This window comes from Lutjanus erythropterus, chromosome 3 (genome assembly GCF_056507025.1).
Source record: "Lutjanus erythropterus isolate fLutEry1 chromosome 3, fLutEry1.hap2, whole genome shotgun sequence".
Taxonomy (NCBI): Eukaryota; Metazoa; Chordata; class Actinopteri; order Lutjaniformes; family Lutjanidae; genus Lutjanus; species Lutjanus erythropterus.
Genome location: NC_139319.1, coordinates 45740380 through 45765495, shown reverse-complemented (window position 1 = coordinate 45765495; position 25116 = coordinate 45740380). Strand labels below are relative to the sequence as shown.

General features: G+C 38.8%; 1 protein-coding gene across 6 annotated transcripts in view; it reads right to left on the bottom strand.

Annotated features, from left to right (window-relative positions):
* Positions 1–3615: 3615 nt before the first annotated feature.
* prkcaa (protein kinase C, alpha, a) overlaps positions 3616–25116 on the bottom strand; it is a 286081-nt gene continuing 264580 nt past the window's right edge. For 3 of the 6 annotated variants that reach the window (XM_084710879.1, XM_084710895.1, XM_084710911.1), the window contains 2 exons: positions 19874–19894; positions 3616–5315 (listed from right to left, as the gene is read on the bottom strand). In XM_084710879.1, coding sequence (XP_084567005.1) covers positions 5151–5315; positions 19874–19894 — 186 coding nt within the window. In that variant the 3' untranslated portion in view covers positions 3616–5150. The remainder of the gene's footprint in view (positions 5316–19873; positions 19895–25116) is intronic. The other 3 variants (XM_084710887.1, XM_084710903.1, XM_084710919.1) reach the window with 1 other exon arrangement.

Genomic DNA, 25116 nt, shown 5'->3' with positions numbered 1-25116 from the left:
TATATGTTATGTGGCCAACAGATTGAACAGCAGATGTGGCTGTAGGCAGGTCTCGGCTGCCACAGAGAGTCATCCACGTGACACGACAGCTAGAACAACACTGCTGTTGTTGGGCTCTGGCCTTCTCCAGGTTTGGCACATGCAAAAAAGGTTATAATATACGATAGGAAACACGGTAGGAGAGCACAACTCTTAGAAAAAACATGGAGAAAATATCATCAAATATCAGTTCCTATATTTATCAGTGAGATATGAGATTTTTTTTATGTGATATATCCTTTGAAACATTCCCGAATTTCTTGAGCAGAAGTTAGAGAAATAAAACTGACAACACTGACAACAACAAAAGCAAAAAAAATAAAAAACAAGCAAATGACAACAACACAACATTAAGATTCTAACATAAACCCCATTAATGAGACACTACAGAGCGAGCATTACTACTGGTATAGCAACGAGCCGTGCTTGAGCCACAACTCACCACAGATATGGGTTCAGTGTTCCACATCGCCCTAAATAATGTAAGAACAAGGGGCCATAATGTAAATATATCAAGTTTCTACTGAAAAGATCTAGAACCAGGGACTATGTGGCAGAGAAGTCTATTTAAAGGAGAAATATGTAATATATTTATGGTAAGGTCATTGGAGAAGTTGAAATACTGTCTTCTTAAATTTAAATTTCCTCACTGGGACAGTCTGTTTTTGTTTACCTGAGTTAAAATTAATGCTGAATGTTTGCTGAAATTCCAAATTGTCTGTTCATGAGTTCGAAAAATAATTAGTAATCTTTTAGAAGGAATAACAGTTAAATTAAACAATATTTTAATGGAGTTTGGCAGGCAGAGGACAGGCAGTTACTGAACTCCAACTCCTGAGTGGGTATTTTCAGAGCACTGGGCTTTCGTCTTCAGGATAATGGTCTTAACTTTACATCAAGAGAAAACTCATAGAAATAAAATCTGACCAACTTATGGGCACTTGTTAGAAATAATGTTGAACTCGTTTTGCACTCGTGGTCAGTGTCCCTGCAGCCTGCCTCAGCTTTGAGTCTGGCAAGGAGGGGGCAGGGGGAACAATTTCGTTTCAACCATAGATCGTATATTAAATAGGGATTCAATTTATTGATGGCTCCAATTCACTACATGGCATGCAGTACTCATTTTGAACACTAGGGTCTTACATATTTCTCCTTTAAATCCATAACCTGTATTAAATGTCTTCTCTATGTTTTTCACTTGCATTCTTTTGGCAAAATCATTGTTTTTCCTCACGCCTGCTTCTATGCATAGTTCAAAAATGCGCCTGAACATTTGGACGTCAGCGTTTCTTTACTGTTGTAAGACTGTGTCATTGGAACTTTCAACTCTTAAAGAGTCTGGATCAGGACTCTTGAGGCAGTGGTTCTCGACCTTTTCAAACTGTGACCCTCCTGAATAATCAGGTTGGTGTTCATGACTGCCCCCACCCAACTGTATCTGTCTGTCAATGACTGTTGGGGGATTCACACATATCACACATGAAAGCCGATATAATTTATTGTATGCTAATTATATCACCAATACAGGCAATGTAATGTAAAAACTGGTCCCCAGTCTAAAATACAGCCAACATTTCTCATCATGCTTGACTGAGTTTGTTATTTTCTGATAAACAATACAAATGTTACTTTTTGCTAGTGCTTGTGTCCGTTCATAACATGGTGTTTATGGTGGTAATTGTCATTTATGTGATGGTTTATAGTTTTAAGGTGGCTGTGACATTTCTTTTGCATATTCTTGAGTGGTTGTCCCTTATATTAAATGTTATTCAGGGGCTGACATCGCTGAGATATCCACAACCATCTGCCGACCCCCAGAGATTATCTTGTGACCCCCCAGGTTGAGAACCACTGTCTTAAGGTATCGGACTGTAATGGTTATGTCTTACAGCGATACTCCACTCTAAATCTGTCTCTTGAGTATCAAATTTTCACTTTCCACAGGCTCGACCAGACCCACAGGCAGGCTAAAGGTGGGCTGAGCGTGAAGACTGTGATGGAAAATCTGTATTTCAGAAGCAGTTTGAGACATTCTGACACTTTTCCCCAACGGTGAAAAGCTGTCATTAAAGCAATCAGCACAGATTCAAACTAACCATGGGCATTATTCTTCAAGAAGGATGAAACAGATACAAACTTTGAAGACTTAAGGTTCGATTTCGAGTGAAGTGTCACTTTGAGGTTGCAACTCTTCAGGGTTTTTATATGTTAGTAGCATGCAGCATTTAGCGGATCACATGCATGAATGATGCCTACCAACAGCATGCAGATACACAAGGACATTCAACAGCCAGACACGCATCCAATCAACATACAATTTGCAGTTAAAATCATTGAATATGAATAAAGAAAAAAAAAGATTGATAAATCTGCCAAAACGTAAAAGTAGAACAGATATATTTCACAACTTGCTAAATGTGGACTCTATTAAAGACATCCAGCTGTTACAAACTTGATCTGTACTGGGTAAGTTGTTTTTACACATACAAATATTGGTTTATGTAATTAATGTAATAAAAGCACATTCAGGTGTTGGTATAAAAACTGTAACTTGCTATACTCTTTTTAAATAACTCATGATTATTTACAAAGGAGTTATGCACTGATATTAGATACATTAAAATATTAATCTGATCTAATGGAAAAAAAACATGAATGAGGAAGTTAAAAATTTTAAAGACATTAAAGAAACAAAAAGGGATGATAATAATGATTGTGTTGACATATTCTTAATGAAGGACGAAAAAGCATTGTCAGAAGAAATGCTCATTTTGATTTAGCAACTTCTGCATGCTAATAATGCTAACAAATGTGTTTAATCTACACTTGAGGGCGTGATACTGTATGCAATATAACATCGCATGGTTAATACACAATGACATCATGTTAGAGTCTAAAAACAAACATGTCTTCTGTTAGGACATTTATGACCAATGGGAGATTTATGGGCGTAGCATGGGACAGAGACGGTGGTTAACACTGACTTGTGTTAAAACATGACAAATTGTAAACGTTTTAGCTTTGATTTTTTTTTTTTTTCCATAAGGTAGATATAAGAATGATCTGCCACTGCCCACATACTAAACTGATTACTCTTTACTGTGTGTCCACATAGTGTCCACAAAACTATTGACGAGGGAGAAAGTACACAATCTGCAGCTCAAGTTAGGGCTAGAAAATATGTATTACGTGTCTGAATTCTCATTTGTAAAAGCAGGTAAAACAGGGTGGAAGCTAAGTTAAGTTTTGACAAAGTGGAACCAACCCTGACGCACTTGCAACTCCTTCGCGTCGCACATGTTTGCGTTTTTACAGGCTGCGCGTTATGTAATCACGTGACTGTTCATTCTGCGGTTGATCTGCTACTCGATTCAAGTCGTGCTAAAATAGATTTTTACACCATCACCATGAAATCAGAGGGGAAGAGGACTGTAAACATGATAAGAGGAAACATTGAATCACAAGGTGCTGTTTCAACCTGCACCACCTGTCCTTCATATTTGGCTGCAGTGTCTATACAGCCTCGCTGTATATGAGCTTTTCGACTCATTCTTAAGAATCGGGACAAAAACTGCATTTTGAGAGGGTTTGTTTTTTATTAAAGATGAAACTCTTGGCTATTAAACCTTGTTATGGGCCAACCTTGTAGTCATTTCATGTTTAATTAAGAATAAACGACAAAGTTGATGTCTTACGGAGTTGACAAAATGGTACATTTTTGCATTTCATAACATATGAACTCACGAGTTTTCTTAATGCTGATCAACATACACATTTTTAAATCATAATTCTTGTTAGTTTTATTCAGAAGGGCAACAGATTTGACATGTTATGGCTGAGATGCATCTGGTAGCAATATTATTTAATGAAAGTATCGAAAAATAGAAAGTTTACCACTGCTTGAGTATTCCTACCTTTTTTAAAACCAGGAAGTGAGACAGGGGTCCTTAGGGTGTAGCTAGCTCTTTTTATGCCTGATGAAAATCTGGGCCACACTTTAAAGGGCCAACAGTTTCATTTAAAAAATCGATTTTAAAACAATTTTGATTCTTATAGCACAATTCTATACCTACGTTATCAGTAGGTATTGTTGGTTTAAGAATTAAAGTTAAAGTGTTAAAAATGTTGTTGTGAATTCTTCCCTGGGGTTTTGGCACAGAGCAAGTTTAAAAATTAAAGAAACAAAAAAGTATTTCATATGAAAAAATAAACCCTAAACAATACATTTTCACCAAAAAGTTGGTTTTGGTATTAATGTGTTTTTCTTTTTTAGTAGACATTATTTTTCCAAATCCTCCACAATGATTGACTTACTTTTTGGAGCTATACACAAATTTGTTATGTGCGTCCAAATACCAGCACTAAATTACCCTAAAAATTTATGAGAACTTGTAAAATAATAAGAGAACATATATATATAATTTCCCCCTTTTATCAGTATTTTTTTTTTCTTAAATTGTGTTAATCTGTCAATCTAAATTAAATATATTTCATACATATATATAAATCCCTAAAGAATACATTTTCACCAATTAACTGGAATTAAACTGTTAGTATTAGTAAAGGTTTTTCTTTTCTTTTTTTGGTAAGACATAATCTGTCCCAATTCTCAAGAATGCGTGACATACTATATACATATTGAGATAATTATCACAATTAGACCATGTTTATCCATTGAGATTTCTAAGCATGAAAAGGTGCACAGGCAACAATCTCTTGCTTTGATCATATACAGGCATACATGATTTATTATCTCTGTTTCATCCTATAATAGATAATAAAGCCTGACTTTCTTAACCTTCTGTCTCAGCGCCTCCAGTTACAGAAAACCTTCAATACAAGTTGCAGCGGTAAAGAAAGGACAGCCTCAGCACATGCTCATCATTAAACTAAAGGAAATTACTTTTTGTGATGGCCAAGAACCAATCTAATCTATATGATCTATATTGTACAGAACAAATATGCAAGCCCTAGAATGCTGCTGAATAAAACCAATACATAAAGGTTTAGGGCGGGCCTTGATCAAGTCGTGGTCAGGCGTCGGGTTGGCGGTTGGTTTAAGTGGGTGGCAGTGAGCAGGGAGGTTCTTCAGGGAGGTTTCCCGTTCCTCCTCATAGGCTGTTACTGAGTGACGGGTGCACAAACTGTGGGTTGATGAAAGAGAAGCCCGCGAACTCGGCCTGGTCGATGTTGGCAATGACCAGCTCGTCCGGCGGTGTGAGCTGGGGCTGGGTACGTGTGAAGAACTTGTCAAAGTTCTCCGCTCCTTTGCCACACTGTGGGGAAAAAGAGACAGAAGAAGGGGGGAGTTTAGACATGAGGCACGCAGGATGACACAAAAAGTGCAAGCACACCGACAAGACAGAGCGGACATGAAAAAATCTGCAGTGCCGGCAGAGGAGCGCGCACGGCAATTCTGCGAAGGCAAGGACCATTCAGCAGAATTTTTGCTTGGAACTTCTTGGAGATTTTCACAAATTGGCCCAAAGCACAGGACACGCATCATCATCAAACATCATCGCTCACCACCATCGTCATCAACATTCATATTGCTCAAGAAAATCACACTGGGCAGCTAGACAATGTGCATGGACAGTACAACAAACAGCACTTGTGAGTTCTCCCACATCAACCTGTCGACTTATTAAAATGCATCTTCCTGCTGCCCCCCTGGCCTACATACAAATGCAGAACATTTCACACCTGATCCCCCACTTTTCCCACTGCTGCATGCAGCAGGAAGTTAATAACATTGGATTACATGCTCCACATCGCATTCACCTGAATCGCAATGCACTCTTCTGAATACCAAAGCAGCATTGGCACAGCTGTGGAACAGCAATGCAGTCTGAGGTAAACACAGCCTGGGATTGATTCTGCGAGAGGAAATGGTGTCTGGACCTCTCCGTGGTGTTGCTCTGAACCTCATAACCTGCTGTGATGCGGTTCCTTTATCTTGGCTCACATGTGTGATGAGCGTACTTTTGTGTGTTTGTCCCTCAGCTGTCAGAACTGATTATATTACAGGAGAGGGAAACCATTTCTTGGACAATAACAGCGATAGCATCAAGGTGCTGCAAGGTCACAAAAGGGTTAATTAGCGTGTTAGTAAGAGGGAGGCAGGCTGTCAGTATGTAGAGGAGATATTAAAAGTGTTTCATGTTTGCATCATGAGAGGATAATCATATTAAATCATCATGTCACATGGTGGAAGGTCATGTGAACGTTCCAGAGGTGTGAGCGTGCATCTCATTTTGTTGCTGCAGTGATCTTCCTCCTTCCTCATACTTGACATGTATGGCCACAGTGTCTTTCACGATAAAGGATCAGTGTGTAGGATTTAGTAGCATCTAGTGGTAAGGTTGTATATTGCAACCAAATGAATACTGCTCACCTCACCCTCCCCTTCCAAGTGTGTAGGAGAAATTGTAGCTCCGAAAAGCCCTCTGTTGGTCAGTGGGTACCAAGCTTTTTCTGCCCACTTTCAGAAGCCCAAAAAGGTTTTCACCCCCCCCAATTCCCATTTGTTACCAATCAAAAATCAATGTCTGTTCTGGGCTACTGTAGAAACTTGACAGGTAAACATGGTGGCTTCCATGCAACAGTTAATATAAAGGGATCATTCGTAGGTAAGGAGAACACAACAATACTGTTTTTCAGGTGTTTTTTACACTAATACAAACATAAACAAATTTATGAATAATACATTCCCCTTCATATATTCATATTCTGACAGTACCCCTACCTGAATCAGGGGTCTCAAACTGGAAGCCCTGAAATAGAAATTTTTCTATTCTATTTTTCATCTTTAGTTGAAATAATGTTTTTTTTTGTCTTTCACTAAATTTTAGAAAGTAAGTTAAGTTAAGTTTGAGTTAGAGGCCCCTGCTCTAATTCTTACACCCTGGACCTTTAAAATGGAATTTAAAGTGTTATTGTATGTGCTAGTTATATTGAGTAAAACGTAACTATTGCTGAATATAGCATGGATTTTTGCAAGAGAAGTGGTACTGTTTCATACAGCTACAGTGTTTCTCATTCTTAAGTCCTGTTTTGTATTTTGGCGTCTGGCCTTTAAAGGAGAAGTGTGGAACAAACTATTTCTGTGATGATCATGTAACACTTTGCAATTTGGACATCATATTTGCCCCAACCAGAGGAAAGGAACATGTAAGTTCAAAGCTCAGTCATCTTAAATGCTATTTCAATTGTTTCACCATGAGATGTTGAAACACTACACCAGTGTCTGTAACATCGGCTTTTTGTCAACAACCATTTCCAACACTCAGTGATGGCTGCGAGACCAGAGAGCACACAAACCAGCTGTTTTATCTCCTTCCAAGCTAATCTAATTTATGGTGCTGTATATTTGCTTGCAGTGATTCTGTGCCAGCCCTCAGTATCATCTTAGGATTTGTTTTAGTGGAAGATATACTAAGGAGTGTATTCTCACACATAATTCCCATCATACCTTGGTTCTCCTACTGTTCTTTTAAAAGACAAGAAACTTGATGCTTTCATTTGTCATAAGTGATGCTAGCTCCAGCTACACCCATCAATGTATAATACAAATATAACTCTGTTTCAATTGCAACAGCTCTTTACTTTCAACCTTTGGCCACATACTGTCCAAAAATCAGTCACTGTGGCCTCTTTATTGTGAAGGTCTTAGTGTGTAATGGTCTGTTAATCACTTTAAATTGAATACTTTTTAGATCTGGGCTGGGTACCAAACTTCAATACTTTTGTGACTGAACTGCTTCAATATGCTTGAGCATCATAAAATGCCTTGTCATTTGCTACAAAATTTATGCCCACAGACAGGGATCATTGTTCTGTTTTTTTTTACTACAAGCTCTTTGTACAGCTCCCTCCTTTAAAGTGAGTAATGCTTACATAATGTAATGACTTTGTTAAAATGGATTTTGTATCATTTAGGAACTGGTATTAAACCCAAGGTATCGATAATGGTACCACTACCAAAATCAACAGAAGTTAGCATCGCTAAATCAGTGGGATTACTTAAAAATATTTTGGGGGGCCTTTTATGTATTTAATTGATAGGACAGCTGAAGTTGTGACAGGAAATGGGGATAGAGAGAGGGGTAATGAAATGCAGCGAAGAGCCGCAGGCGCGTGTCGAATCCACAGCCACTGCAGAGGAAGCTCTACCGACTGAGCTACCCAGGTGCCCCACCAGTGGGAATTTGTCATTGGATTTTAGATCAATGCAGAAAATAAGCTCTGTGGCAAACAATACGTTATGTTCAGTAAGATAATCTTTACAAATGAACACATTTTACATGATCTTTGAAGCACAAGTGCAATCGCCAAAAAGTAAAAAGAAAACTTTAAGCTTTAAAGAGACAGTTCACACCCAAACTCAAAAATAAATTTTGTTCCTCTTGCTTGTAGTGCTTTTCATCCATCTAGATATTTTTGGTGTGGGTTGCAGACTTTTGGAGATGTCTGCCTTCTCTCAAATATATTGGGACTTAATGGTACTCAGCTTGTGGCACTCAAAGTGCCCAAAAAATAGATTTGAAAAACTCCACAGCAATGTCTCTCCCCAGAAATCATGATCCGGTTAATCAAAATATTCCACAGACCTTGTTGTGAGCAGTTTGATGGAGGAACCACTTTCTTTCTACAGTAGAAGCTACCAGAACTACCTTAGAATTTATTGGAACTACATTCTTTTCTACAAGAAAGAAAGTAGTGTGCCATTTAGTTCCATTACACTGGAGATAAATCTCTCCAAAACTCTGCAACTCACACCAAAATCATTTAGATTGATAAATAACACTTAAGGCCAGGGGAAAAACATATTTTTGATTTTGGGGTGAACTTTCCCTTCAAATGAACCACACCACAGTCACATGACTCAACATTACCATCTAACCAATGAACTCATCAATTCAAGATGAGCTGAGACGTGGTTTAGGACTCCTACAGCACCCCGTGGCATCGACATGAAAGGCTTCAATTTATATCTAAATATGGTTTGTTAAATCAGTGACTTGATACTGAGCAGCAGAGAGGTGTTCTCCAGGAGGAAAACATTTCTAGTCTGTTATTCTTCTGTCTTTACAGGAGCAAACCCAAGAAGAAATGAGACAAGAGAGCAAGTGAGTAAGAGAGGGAGAGCACTGCACCACAGCATCCTTCTTCATCCTCATCTGTGAGTCCACCTACGCACCGGCCTCACCTACATGGATGCATGCATTCGCAAACACACACTACACATCATACAACCAAATACATGTACATACTGTATGCTGGGACCCAGTGCACCGCTTGATAAGCATTAATGTTCCCTTGGGGGGCTTCTGTTGTGCAGCTGGCTGCAAGTAGAACTGATTCTGTGAATCTAAATGCCACGGGGCTGGAACAGGGGACGTGAATAGATAGAAAGCAGGATGGCAACCATAGCACTTTTGGCACTGTTGTCATAGAAATAAACATCAGTACATTAAACTAAAAGGGTTGTTGTGACTGCAGAGGCAATATTTCACCAAACATTACATCAGCGCTTCAGGTACCATCCACATACAGGATGAAGCATGGCAGAAGAAAGATACCGAAAAGGCAGCTGTTTTTTTAAGAATAGATTTGCCCTTTTTCCAATCATTGTTGCCCGAATGTGACCGGCAGGTTAATTAGTTTACAGTTTTTCTCCAGACAGATTTGATGGATCTTGATTACCTTCTTTAGTCATAAAATTAAAAAAAAACATTCTCGCCAAAATAAGTTAGATTATCGTGTGGGAGGTGTCTCGCGGAGCTAATGTGTCAGATATTTTCAATTAATTTCCAAATGTAGCCGAGGTTTGTTCAGATAGGACTGATGACAGAATATTTAACTTTGTCAAGACAAGACAGATTTTATCTGTTTCACCAAGTTCCACCCTTTTTTTTCTGAAGTAGCACCACTACAAGCAAAGCTCTCTTGGCATATAATACCCACCGTAAACCCTGACACCTTTTAATCTGCGCTCGAGCTGATAAATCTTGGAACCTCGGTCAACTTTTCCCTTTCCTACCTCCTGTACTTAGATATGCCATGGGCTAGGCTTGTCCATGTTGAAAAGAAAAACACATTTTTAAGATGGTTAAAAGATGTTGCCAGGGGACCTGTAAAAGTGACATATAGTCCTATTTTAGCGCTAGCTAACTGGCTAGCAAAAGATCGATGTATATTGGCTAGACTGATCCACCAAAGTCTGCTCTACTTAGCTACTTAACTTATCATTTTCAGTTTCCAATCACAGGTTGGTTAGTTTTAAGTATAAAACTTTGTTAGGTTTTAGCACAAAAACTACTTGGTTAGGTCTTGGCAAGAAAAAATCTTGGTTAGGTTTAGGCATAAAACTACTTTGTAAGGTTAAGGCAAAACAACTACTTGGGTTAGTTTAGGCAAGAAAATATTTGGCTAATTTTAGGTTGGAAGACCTAACCAAATATTTTCCTAAATGTAACGTTTACGAACACAACTACTTTGGTAGGTTTAAAAAAAAAATCATGGTTTAGGTTAAAACAGTCCTCTTCACAACATTAGAAAGGCTCTCTGGCAATCACACGGGCACATTGTCAAGGCAATAAAAACTAGCCAATCACAGCACTGCAGTGTGGGACCAGGTGGAACAATCTAGGGGAAAAATATCACACTAGCAGATGTAACTAGCTAGCTAAAGATTAACATAGATTAGCTAGCTAGTGTGTTATTTCTACAGAAAAAAACCTTTTGCCCTTGATTAATGTAGATTAGCAACCTAGTTAGCTAGACTTTAGCTAAAATGAGCTAACTTCAAATGTGAACATAGACAGGTCCCCTAGCACAATCTTTTAACCATCTTCAAAAATTTGGTTTTCAACAATAAGAAGTCTAGCACATAGCGTATCTACGTATAGGAAACTGGGCAGGAGAACATTGACTGAGGCTCCAAAAAGGGGCGGGACTTAGGATGGGTCAATAGTGATTATTTTGACTGATATTGTAACTGTGATTTGTCATATGAAAGGGAATAGGTCACAATAATTTTTTCATCATTATTCTCATTTTTGTTGAAATCTTTTTAATGATTATTGTGTGCTTTTTGCAGACATCTGTACAAAAATAAGATGAGTATGATGTGTAGGCCAGAACATCTCTGCAGCAAAAAAATATTTAATTTTAAATGGTATTTTCATACATATTTCGCCTTTAGCAAATACTGTGCCTCCTGCAGTTCGAATATTGTGATTTCGATCAAATTTCCTGTAAGTGTTCAGCCCTATTCAGGACCATTATTCCCTGTGAGATTTACAAGAGAGGTCACTATCATGGTAAACCTCGACTGATCCACAGATGATTTGATTGGGAAGACAGTATATTTTTAAGGAAGGCATTATACATTAATTCTTCTTTATTTTTCAATCCGTTTAAATTGTTGATATGTGACTCTGAAACTGTGATCTGGCTTTGAGACTGTTGACTAACTTGTGACTAACTGGCCTCATCCACTGCTGCCCTACATTCACAGACAAGACATCATATGTAAGTGTGTGTGTTTGTGTTTAACGTGTGCATCCATGTGTGTGTTTAAGAATGACTGTCTGCGTTTGTCAAGCAAACATGCTGTGGTAGAACGGTACAGACGTTTCGATTTTTTTTTTTTTTTTGTATTGGTGAAGCCAGACAACAGATGTCAGGTGATTTCACAGAAGTGAACACAACAGAACATTCAAAACGTTAAGACACAGACGTTTCTAAGGCATGTGTGTGCGTGTGTGTGTGTGTCCTCCCATGACTATAGTCAGTGACAGGTGATGTTCGCTGTAAGCCACCACCACCCTGTCAGAGTGGATAGAAGACAGGACACACTCTTCAAGATAGGGAGCAAACATGTCTCTGGATGTACTCTCTTTTCCCCACACAGCAGATACCTGATGGGTAATCGCCAGCGTCCCTCAACTGCTGTGTCTCCCTGTATACTTGTCTTCTTCTATCCATCACTGACCGTCCGTCGCTCAAGTGAGGCAACACACTTTTCACTCTGAACTCCGCCGACAATTGCCAGCACCAAGACATCCCTCTCCTGATCACAGAACAGTCACTCCTTGTGACACCGGGCCTCTGCTCTGAAGCGATATTTCTGCCAGTTTGCACGCGAAGCGTATGTTGGATGAAGCTGCAGCCGCCAAACTGACAGCACTGACAGAAAAAAAAAATCACAAACACGCTTCATTTACTCTGGTTGGTGTCTTTTTTGCAGAGTGGATGTGGGACTTTAGATTTGAGCGAATGGTTAGCATGCTCTGCTCACTTGTCACAGCACTGAGTGCTGAAAGCTTTTTATGAAACAGCAAAATAAAGGACCTTGAATTGGTACAAATCTATGGGCCAGTTTCACACTCTACTCTTTAAGCCTAGTCCCAGAATAAAATGTCAACCTCGTCTGGATTAAATTCAATGGCAAAAAGGACAATTAAAGCTGCTCAAGGACTCAACTAAAGCTTAAATTTATCCCTTAAAAAACAGGTTTAACTTCAGCTTAGTACTGTTTGTGAGGAAGCATGGACTATTTGGAAAATCTAAACTGGGATGCCCAAACTTTTTCACTTAGCCAAACCTAATGCCATGACACTGGCCAAAAGCAAACACCTAATGTGATTTATTGTATTGTATGTTCAGATGCTAAATAGTACTAGGATCCCAAAGTCCCTTCCAGAATTGACTGACTTCCTGAGCAAAGTGTCTCTCTCACCACCTACTCAAATTGTGAAAAGTGGAGTGCAGATCCCCACCAGGCAACAGATGGTGAAGCACCTCCTGCAATGTCATCACAACTGCCAGATGCAACCAGCAGATATTTGCAAAGTTCTGCCTACATTAACATAACCCCAACATATGCTGTCCCAAGCTGAACCAAGACTTCAAACAGACAGCAGTTTTTGATCACTGGTGGCCCCTAGTGGCCGGTTAAGAAAAGTGAGAAGTCAGCTGTCAGTAGTCGTATAAAACAGAGCAGTCAAAAAATAGAATTACTGCCTCAAAGTTGTTTGTCTCCACCAACTAGTCAAGTTAAAGTTTACATCCATCTGTGTCCAGACTCATATAATTTATGTAGTGGAGACTTTGAAGGAATTTAATCTGGAACTTTCCACTATCGTTTTTCATATTAAGTATTTGTGCGTAATGTAATGGAATAATTAGCATGTGAATTTTTGAGTTATTGCCACAAATGTGTTTTGTGAGGTCACCATGACCTTGAGCTTTTATGTTTGACCACCAAAATATAATCAGTTCAACCTTGAGTCCAAGTGGTTATTTGTGCAGACTTTAAAGAAATTCTGACCATAAATAATATATATATTTAATTATGTTTTGTTTTATTTTTGGCTAGAAACATCTGACAGCCCAAATCCAGCCTTATGGTGGGCCAGGTTTGGTCTTCAAGCCCCATTTCAGGCAGTCCTGATCTCAATAAAGACCAACATACATTATGGAGGCCAGCCAGATGAGTCTGGTTATTACTTTCAATAACTAGATAGTTTGACAGCGTTTGTTTTCGCAGCAATTTTTATTTTAAAGCCACTTAAGTTTTTTGAACAAATTATTTTTGCCTCTGCTGCTGTTTTGTCTCAAGATTCACTCCAGTCCTGGTATTTTCTATCCCATTCTGGGTTTTCAGAGCACCATTAGTTACTTAATTTACTCCAGGACTCCTTAGTTTTATATCTGAGCCAAATTTAAGCCATGTTCATTGAAGTTACTTAAATAATATAGTTGAACTAGTACAGATTAAGGCTTGCCTTAATCTGAGCCTGGTCTGTGAAACCGGCCCTGAATCTTATGAACTGTTCTTATAAGATAAATGAAGCTCAAAAGATTAGCTCAACAAGAACAAAAGGAGAAAATTGGGTTATGAACTGTGGAAAATCTGCTGCGCTGTCTCTGTGAAATTTCCAGAAACATAAACTTGCCCTTTTCGAAGAAGTGCGCGGCTGGTCCTCTTGTCTCCTGTTCCTCACTGTGTGATTCAGCCAACCCTTATGGGGTGAGACCAGAAGCCATTATGCTGTTGATACATTCTCCCTTACACAATGACATAGTGTCCTACATGGGTTTGTGACCTACTTTCTCTCATCTTTAATCTCTCTCCCTCTTTCTGCGCACATAGAAACACGCGCACGCCTCTGCACTCAAGCATATTAAAAGAACACTCAGCTACTTAGGATGGTAAATGAGTGCCTGTCTCCATTAAGACTTGTGCATGAGTCCTGCTCTCTTCTTTTTTCTGCTTCCTTCTCCCTGAAGCCACTGGCAGAGGAAGCTATCTGTTCTTGTCATAATCTCCTGAACATTGTGCTTTGTTTTGATGAATTGTTACTTGTCTTTAGCAGCGAACTTAATTCTTAATCCGGGGAAGTAACTAATTGTGATGCACTTCATTCCACATATGCAGATGTGTTACTTTTCTCTGAAATGAAATGTCCTTACTTAATCTTCAAGCCTGATTCCATGAATGCGTAATGTGACAAAATGACAAAGCATGGCTGAATCAATGGTTTACTGGTGCAGAAGGCTAAAGGAAAAAACAGAACCTTACATGACCACTTGTGCACATGCTCCGAGGAATCGGACGTCCAAAATAAGCTGTTCAGAGGAGTCCTGATGTTGTCTTAATGCATTCCTTCAATTACAAACTCCTGCAGCGTGTGCATAAAGTTCACCTCAAAACCTCAAAGTGGTTGCAAGTTGGTTCTCAAGAAATGATTGCTGAGAACACAATAAAATATTGCAAAACATGCTAAACACAGCTGCCTTCAACAGATGTAACAGCCACCTCACTAATGGTTAAAACTGTAAACCAGCACAAAAATTATAATCACCAACATAAGCCAGCATGTTCTGAACAGATACAAACCCTAATCTGTTGATTCCACAGGGCGTGGCACGTCATGCCATGGTTTTGATAAGTCAAGCAGCATTTGAGGAGTATTTCAGCAGCAGCGGCGTGTTTGAACTACCTGATTTTGTTCACTTGCTCAGATTTTGTTGATTTGGTCCTCTTTCTTTTCTTTTCATGCTTCTACCATGGATAAGTAAGTTAAACAGTTTCTTTTTTGTCTGTTCTTCTGATTGCGAGTCTGCACATAGTACTTTAGTTTGAAAACTGGGAAGATTCTCGATTCCCGCACGATCTCATCTCAGTTGGCACAGCGTCTGTCACGGCAACCGTCAAAAATAGATTCGGTGCATATTTGAAGCAGAGCGGAGAGCAAATGAGTTTTTATTGGACACAAAAACACTTTTTTGTATTGTGGCTTGTGTGCCACAGTATGGTGCTTAACCAAGAAGTGATAACCAGTTTTGCCAGCTATCACATAGAATGACTAGTATGGAGTGAATGTAAATTTATTCCAGCTCAAGACTCAGGCCGACAGGAGACCAGACATTAAATGAGACTGTGTCTCAAGGTGGGTCACCCTGGATTTCTTCTGGGGGTTACGAACACCAACCTGATTATTCTTAAGTGTTGCAACTCTAAAAGGTTGAGAACCACTGCTTTAAAGGGGTAATATGTAAGAATTTTATTTTAAAACATAAAAAAAAAAAATTCAACAAATATGAAGAAATAACAAAGACATTATGTATTGCAGAGATATCTAGGTAGTTAGCACGCTAACCAGCTAGCCTGCGCCTACCCCGTGTCATAATACCACTTTGTACCACAAGCAGAAAGGTACAAGCTCTCTTAATCTAATAAATAAACTCACAAAAGTAAAATAAATGGAAATATTCTTACCCATATTTTCCATATTTGACAGAGAATTACAACTGTACACCTTTTTTCTTTCTTTTTTTAACCAATCTAAAACTAGCTTAATTACCTTGCTAACTCATCATGCAACACAAATCATTAAAATTTGACAGAAAACTCACCAAAAATCAATTTTGTTAGTGTTTCCACTGTTCCCATAGCCACAACTTTGGTTTAATTGAAGTAAACCATTAATTCACTGACTTAGATGTGAAATTATTCTGGTTTTCTCTCATCTCGATCCTTTCTGTGTCACGCATCTCATGCAAATCACTTTGGTTCTATATTCCTTGTAGTCAAAATGCCCTCTGTCCAGCTATGCTGTGTTCAGTCCAGGCGTGTTCACAGTGAGGCTACTGAATCAGGCTCTGTTGCCTGATTCTGGTGCTGGTGCCCATTCCTCACTGGGTCCTCCCTACCCCAGGCCTGAATACCTCCTCCCCTCCACGTTCCTGTGCTAGCTGAGTCAACACCAACACTCGCCTGGTGCTCCAAGCTCCCAGTTCAGACAGACTCAAGTCAGCTAACAGTTAGCTTGCTGAATAGCTAACTGAGCTAACGGCAGCCACAGTTAGCCGTTTGCAGTTACTCTGGTGATATGCTGCCCCCAAATTTGTTTGGAGGCCAATTCGGCAGGGGCCAACTCTTAGAAATCGCACATTTGTATCCAACTGTTGGGATATGAACTTGATTTTGTGATAAATGTACTGGAAAATACAAATTCTCTTGACCCCAAATTCAGAAATAAATAAACAAACAGAAAAAGTAAACACATACACAGACTGAAAATGCTCCCTCTTATGCCCCGTAAGCTAAAAGAGGAACAGCAGACATGCTCAGTCAAGTTGCAACAGTCTGCACCTCTCATTTTCTTACAGCTACAATGAGTCACAACTCATCCATATTGCCATCATTTTCTGTGTGAGAGTGTGTGTGTGTGTGTGTGTGTGTGTGTGTGTGTGTGTGTCCATGTATCCCATCAGGCATGCGCATCCCTTCCTTGGACACTGTTCCAGGACTTCTGTGCAGTGACTAAGTCCTCCCACTCTTTGTTGCCCTCCCTCCCTCCCTTCATTCACTGCTCCCATCACTATCAATCAGCAGCTTCCTATTTGACCTACTTTCCCATCCTTCCCCGCTCCCTTCAGCCATGGAGACAATCGGCCTTCCACAAGTGGGCGTAGAAACGTGTGGGCATTGAGTGAGTTAAGAAATTACCGATTTCACACCGTCACATGCGTGTGTTGGTACCTGCACAGCGACAGCACCCAGCACTATAAATATGGATCAACACTAAGTCAGCCTGCCCTGACACTCATTATACCACACAGGCTGCGTCCTCCGTGCTATCTGAAGCCCCGGTCCAATAGATACAGATGGCTGGAGTCTCTCAGCTGGGTGCAGTCGGTGTAATGATTGCAATTCCATAGCTGTCACAGGCGGATGAAGTGAGATTGAGCGGGGATAGATGCACAAGAAGAAACGGATGGAGGAGGAGGAGAAGATTAGAGAGGCAGGGTTAGACCTGGTGAGGGGTGAGGGGTGACAGGAAGGTGTGTATTGATGGCCATTAGGTGGTAACGCACTCAGAAACAGCTTTGTATTACAAGGCATAGTGAGCACTCATTCTTGAGAACTGGGACAAAACCATATTTTGAGAGAGTTTTTATTGTTATTCTTCAATTCTGCTGAGAAAATATATTGTGAAAGATCAAACTCTTGGCTGTTAAACCTTGTAACGGGCGACTTCCTAGTGATCACATTTTTTATTAAACATAGAAAGAAAAAATCAGATGGAAAATCTGACAGTCTTACCCATAATTTACACCAGGTGCGGCTGTGACGCGTCACGGCTGTGCTGTGGTTTTGCTCCATCATGCACGCAACTTCAATTTACACCAGCAGCATTTCAGAAGCATTTCAGCAGCGGAGCGTTTTGTCCGTCTGATTATGTTTACTTGCTCTGATTTTGGTGATTAAGTCCTCTTTCCTTGCTGTTTGTGTTTCTACCATGGATAAGTAGGCTACGTAGTTAAATTGTTTATTTTCTGTCTGTCTTTATGATCGCGAGTCTGCACGGGGTCTTTTATTTTGAAAATCAACCGGATTCTCCCCTGATTTCTTACCCATTCTACCTGCTTTGTGCCAACTGACGCGCCATCCATCAAAAATAGACTTGCTGCATATTCTCTGCGGAGCGGAGCGCCAAGCCGCTTTTGGGACGCTGCTGAGATGCACTGCGGCGCTTCTGGTATAAATTACAGCATTGACTAGAATGGCAGCGTATCTCTCTGAGTGCCGTGGCGCAGCTGTGCCTGGTGTAAATAAGGGGTTAGTACTGACAGGCATAGTCAAAGTCATAGTGAGTAGCCGTGTTCTTTTAATGCTAACCAAAATACAAATTTTTCAACCATAATTCTTATTTAGCTTTAAATTAGAAGAAGTCAGGGTTGGGATGGAGTTAACATGCTATGGTTGAGACACATAGCAATATTAATAACAAATTTGTCAATAAATAGAAAGCTTAGCAGTGCTTGAGCAGTATTCCCACCTTTTTTAACCCAAAAAGTGAGGTGCCTGTTTTTGTAGAAATCTGACGGAGTTGACAGAAATCTGAGATACAACTATATGATATAAGTAACTATTGTTAATTTTAGATTTTGAAGACTTTTACCATTTTTAAAGTGTCTGAAGTTGTGAATTCTTGTCTGGGACAATGGTGTTTTCTGGCACAGAGCAAGTTTAGAAATTAGAAAAGTTAAAGCAAACCAAAACCTAAAAAATTATTTATATTTCCTATATATAAATCCTTAAAGAAGCTGTAAAGCAAAAATAAATGTGTGTTCTGAGTTTGTCGCACCACAGAAAAATGTGTTATTAACCACCCAGTCAAATTTGAATGATTAAAAAATAGTTTAACATATAAAAGTAGGTCTCAAAATCATGAAAAATGAGCAGTTGGGGGGAATGTCCACTCTGCTGTCTCAATATCAAACACTACTATGACCTGAAAAATGACCTAAAACATGGACGCTCCACCTTGCAGCTTTGTTGGACATGTCCAGACATGTTCGAGTCACCAGAGTCAGAGGACGGTGACAGGATGGTATTTTTTTTCTTCTGTGTCGGGTTGTTGGAACTGAAGGGAGCTGAATTGAACTGCTGGACTGATTTGGACTGAAAGAGTTGCTGAAGATACGTCCGTAACCGACTGTTAGGGAGGGTAAGGGGGTGCTGTTAGCGTGTTGGTTTGTGGGGCTTAAATAGTGCTGAGGGACCATGATTTTATCACATCTCCGTGCCGTGTTTCAGGTCCGCCCAAAAGATCCTGAACACAGAAATTGTGAACAACAGTTTTAATAGTCTAAATCTAACTTCCTAGTGTTTCCACATGTTTTCAGCAACTATGTTCTAACATATTAGAGGACATTTTTCACCAAAAAATTTGATTAGAATATTGGTATTAATAGTTTTTAAAGGTATTTTTGTAGGATGGGATTTGTCCCAATTCTCAAAAATGGGTGTGAGATGAAGATGATGGATCATTACAGTGTAGAGGAGGTTACGGTGGTTACGGGGAGCATTCAACAAAGTTTTCTCACTCTCTACCCATCTCTCTCACCTTTCACTCTTTTCTGCAACCGCGACCAGACCCATGCAAGCATGCACTGTGCAAAGGACATGCACGTTTGCATGCATCCACCTCCCTGCAACTTCAGCGTCGACGAATAGAAACAAGGACAGAAGCTTTCCTCTCTCCCTCTGATATCGATCACTGCCCCCCTCCCACCCCACCCCTACAGACACACACATATGCAGCAAGGAGTCACAGAGACGAGGCGTACATGCAAGGAAATCTTCCTCCCCTGCTTTTCTCAATCTCTGTTAACCTCCACTCTCTTTAACCTTCCCACACACACACATTTACTCACGCATACACACACACACACAAAGCACACACAGCATTTCCAGGACGCCCAGCACATCCACGCAGCGGGCGACTACATGGACAAAGAGGTCAGGATTCACCTTATTAGAGGAACTGGAGCCCTTGAGGGGTGAAACAGAAGAGAACTACAATATTTAAACTGAATATGAAAGGGACACACACAGTGACCTACTTCATCTCTGTTGACTGAGACACAGTCTATATGAACTCTTTATGAGTCTGTGAGGGTGTGTGCATATAAATATATGAAGAATGATAGAAAGACATGAGAAGAAAGAGTGTGAGCTTTACATGATCATGTGTAATCTCATGGGATTTCCAGACTATTCTGTACTGTGCAGCAGAATGTGTGCTATAAGAGATATGCATTCATAATAAATGGATGTTACATTAATTATGCATTGAGATGAGAGGCTTTGAAATTACTTATGGCCCATATAGCACATGCCATAAGAGCCTGCGCCTGCAGCTGTGTTTTGACTGTAAAGAAAGAGAGTCATGTCAAGGGGAGTATCATACGGTATGTCACACCATGTTTAATGTAGCCATTCTGTTTACTGAGCAAAGACCATGATGCATTTATTGATTTTTACTGTAAAATCTATAATAGCATCCATCAGCGTAAAATGTGGAGTGGGTATTGGACTACACCAGTACCCACAAGAGACCACATCAGCTGTCTCAACACATGAAGAAATCCTGTATAATGCAGTCACATTCAGCTGCAACTAAAGATTATTTTCAGTCGGTTCATCTTTCGATTATTTTCTCGATTGATCGATTAATAGCTGTTTGTTTTAAAATGTCAGAAAATTGTGAAAAATGTCGATCAGTTTTTCCCAAAGCCTAAGACGACGTCCTCAAATGTCTTGTTTTACTCACAACCCAAAGATGTTCAGTTCACTGTCATGGAGGAGTAAAGAAACTAAAAGTTTAAGTTAAAAATAACATTTAACAACTTTGACTTTTTCTCTGAGAAAAAAGACCAATTAATTGATTATCAAAATAGTTAGCGATTAATCTAATAATGATTAATAATCGATTAATTATTTAATAGTTGCAGCTATAACCTTCATATAATGAAACCTACTGTAATAACGTAGGTCTCACTTACAAGAAAAATCAAATTTCTCCAGTAGCTCACACTTTATTTTACAGTATATTAATAAGACATAACATTCTGTACTTTGTATCAGATCAAACTAAAATTAGAAATAGTATGGTCTTTATTAATCAGTGAACAAACTTTCACCAACTCTAATTAGACTACTGGTATAAGAAAATATCTGTACACTTAAGAATCTCAATATTATTTTTGTGATACTGTGTTGATTCTCAAAATACTTCATCGTGATATTGATACATATAAAAAATTGTAGCAGTGATTCATTTTGTATTGTGTTTAAACCCCCATCATCTTTACTGATATGATTGCATGAAGAACAGCTTCTTAAACTATTATGCATATGGTGCTGTGTTCTTCATACTTATACAGTTTCCTAAATTTGGATTTGAAAAGTAGAAATATATCTCCTTACAGTGTTGCCATATATTGAATTGTAACTCCTTTATCGTGATTCAAATCATATTGCCAGATTCTTGCTAATACATAGCCCTATACTAGACATCATACACCTAAGAATATACTAATATAATATATAACAAGCTGTGTGTTGTATCACATTAGACAAAGACTAGAAATAATATTCTTTATTAGATAGTATTAGACCCTTATTAGACTTAATTAGAGTGTAACTAGGGGTCATTGCAAACAAACTATACTGTTAACTAAATTACCCTCTAATAAAGTCCAATATGGGTCTAGCAGTGGGAAATAACACACTTTAATTTACAGCACAGTTCTGTTGTAATGTCCCTATTTCACATTCTACATCAGCATCTCATACAGTTATTTCAACAGATGGACAACCCTCTACTAAATACCCTCTAATAAAGTCTAATAAAAATCATATTAAGTTCCTAAGGCTTTGTCTGCTCTGAGGCTGGGGGCTCAGATTTTATTATATACAAGTAGGGAGCTCTAACGAAGAAAATGATGGGAACCACTGTAATAAGGGTTCTAATAATTTCTAATACAGAACATTATTTCTAGTTTTTGTCTATTTCGATACAAAGTACAGCTTGTTACATCTTATTAGTGTACTGTCAGATATATGGTGTCTAATTAGGGTATAGCTGTGATCGTTTAATGTCTAACAAATAATGTATTATTTATAGTTTTTGTCTAATTTGATACAAAGTGCAGCTTGTTGTCTTATTGGTGAAGTGTGAAATTAAGTGTGTCCAAAACATCAATAGTCATTTACTAGAAATCTCAAAAACACAGTGCCTTCTATATGTGCTGGGAGACAGTGTATTGTTGGTGTATACATGTGTGATGCTTATGCAACAGCAGTTTACACTTCAGCTTTACAGAAGCCCTAGACAGAGTACAGCAAGCTGTCTCTTCACTAATGTCTATAAAAAGATATGTGAATTTGAGGTTGCAGAATCTATATGCATGGGACAAGATTTTGGCATCTGAAGAGTTCTGGTTTCCGTTTGTAGTCCAAGCAGTATTGACCAATTGTGTTTGCTTGGCTTTGGTTGAGTGCAGGGAAACAGTCGGTGTGGCGAGGAAAGGAGCGGTGGAACAATGCAATCTTGGAAGCCATCAGCTATCATCTGATGATGATTAAGCAGTTTAATGGCTTTTAAAGAAATTCATCTGAATTTAAATATTGAGATTAGCCTCTAACTCCAGTCTCATGTCACAAATTGCTAATCAGACAGTGAACAGTGTGCACCACATGGAAAAGGAAGTCTTCATCGCTTTGCAAGCATGTACAGGAAATTAATGAATAGATGGTTCATTAAAAGAATTATAACGTCTTGGCAGCGGTGGAAAGAGTACTGAAAATCTGTACTCAAGTACAAGTACTGTCACTTTACTAAAATATTACTCAATTACAAGTAAAAGTACTGGTGTTAGAAATACACTTAAGTAAAACTACAAAGTATTCATCGCAAAAACTACTGAGAGTATTAGTTATGTTTAACCGCTGATGTCACAGTCACCTCTCCAAACTATTGTAAATTTTGTGTCTTCCTGAACCAATAGTTGAAAACACTAACAAGTGATTAATCATTAATAATTTATAAGATATAAATTATGTTTTTTTTTCCTTTTTTGATAATCTTTCTCTCATTTTCGGTCTAAATTCAATTGTCCTTATTCAATAAATGTCTCCACCAAACAAAACACCTTATTGGTTACAAAAATGCAGATGAAAGGTTTGGATATTAATTCAAATTGGGCTCAGTACTCAACAGTGATTTTAAAAGTAACTAAGTAGATTACATCTTGTAATTCATACCTAAGTACGAGTAAAAGTCCAGACTTGAAAAGCTACTCATAAAAGTACAAGTACCCCCCCCAAAAATCCACTTAATTACAGTAATTTGAGTATTTGCAATTAGCTATTTCCACCCCTGTTTCTTGGTAAGCACTTGTGTCTCTAATTATAGTACATCAAATATTTGACTAATACAAGAAAACTGTTGAAACACAGTAAAACACGCCAGCAGCAACAGAAATTTGAGTGAGAGTCAGACTATACAACATTATCATGTCCTCGTACCCACCAGAGTTGGTTTTACTTGCTAAGGTTTTGAGATACCTGCCTCTGAAACTTGGTGGCTGCTTTAAACTGCATGTTCACCACAACAAAAACACACAATCTTTGCTCTTTTATCTTCTTTTTCACAAGAAGTTTTACCTGTTATTAAATTTTAAACAAATAGTCTAAGAATTATTAATGAGGATACGTTTTTGAAAAGGCCTGGGGGCATTTTGTTGTACTTCAGTGGTTTTAAAAGGTACATGTCATGTACTTACAACATTACGATCTGAAATATGCTATCTTAACTTTGCTGCATGTCCTCGCTTGAATTTTCCCTCTATGTTGGCTGTCAGCTCCAAATTACACTTGAAACTGATCAACAGCAAAGATGATGATTTGTGAAGTCATGTCAAAGAAAACCTGCTGGAAAGTGAAATCTCCTATAAGAGTGAAATATCACGTAATGTATTTGAAATCCAATTTTCACAACAGAATTATTTTTAGTTATATTTTCGCTCACGTATGACAGGAGGTTTTAGTTAGCTGGCTGCTAAAGAAGAGATCCTGACAGAAACATGAGTCTGTAGCATTACCTCAGCGTGACGACAGTGTGTGTGTGTGTGGTTACTCTAAGTGTGTGTCTGAATAAAATAAGACAGATACAGAGAAAGGAGGAGGTAAAGCAGAGCTTGCTTGTCCATAAAACATCCAGTTTCATAATCTTCCACAATATCCATAAATGTTCTGGGCACACAACTGTTTTATGGCAAGATTTAGAATATTAACTAGAGGGATTTCCTGGAGTAATTAAGTTCATATTCAGAATGAAACTGAATTAAATGTTAATGAAGACCTTCAGGAGCGACTCCACCCCAAAAATGTGGCATGCATGGATAGGGATTATCTGTAATCTGCATGTATGTGTTTGTGTGTATTTTTGTGGGTGGTGGTCCTTGTAAACGTGTCAGCAGTTCAGATTTAGGGATGAGCTTTTTTTTTAGAACCCATAGAGTCAAACCAAAACCACCAATCACAGAGAGGAGAACGCAGCACATATTTTTGTTTAAATCTAATTGATATTCCATAAAGTTGGTTGTAAACACATTATATAACTCGCAGTTAACTTTGTCTGGATTGCTACATTATACACCACCTGTTTCATTTCATTTGAACACTGTTTATTTAACAGATTGCACACTGATTATCTAATACTGCGCTGTATGTTTAACCTGTGAGTATCAATTCATCTTGTAGTTAGGTGTCTCAAAAGTTAAAGGAGAAATATGTAAGTCCCTGCTGTTCAGAAATGAGTTCTGTGGTCCAAATAGTTCATTAGAGCCATAAATCAGTGGTTTACAAACTTTTTCTGGCATGCCCCCCTTCTCCACAAATCTGAAGTCCAGGCAGGTTGCCTGCAGGCGGCACAGATGTTGAGGAGTGCAAGACGAGCACAACACTATATTCACTGACAAGTGACAATGAACTTAAATTGATCAGCTGTTTAGAACTCTGTCAAGTGTCTGTCAGTGTAAAGTTAAGCCCGTCATCCCAAAAACAAAAGCCCACTGCTTTGAAAATACACACTCCGGTGTTGGGAGTTCAGTGACTGCCTGCCTCACTGCCTGTCAAACTCCATTAACATTTTACTCAATTTAACTGTTATAAACATTAACTCCTTCTAAAAGATTAATGGTGATTTC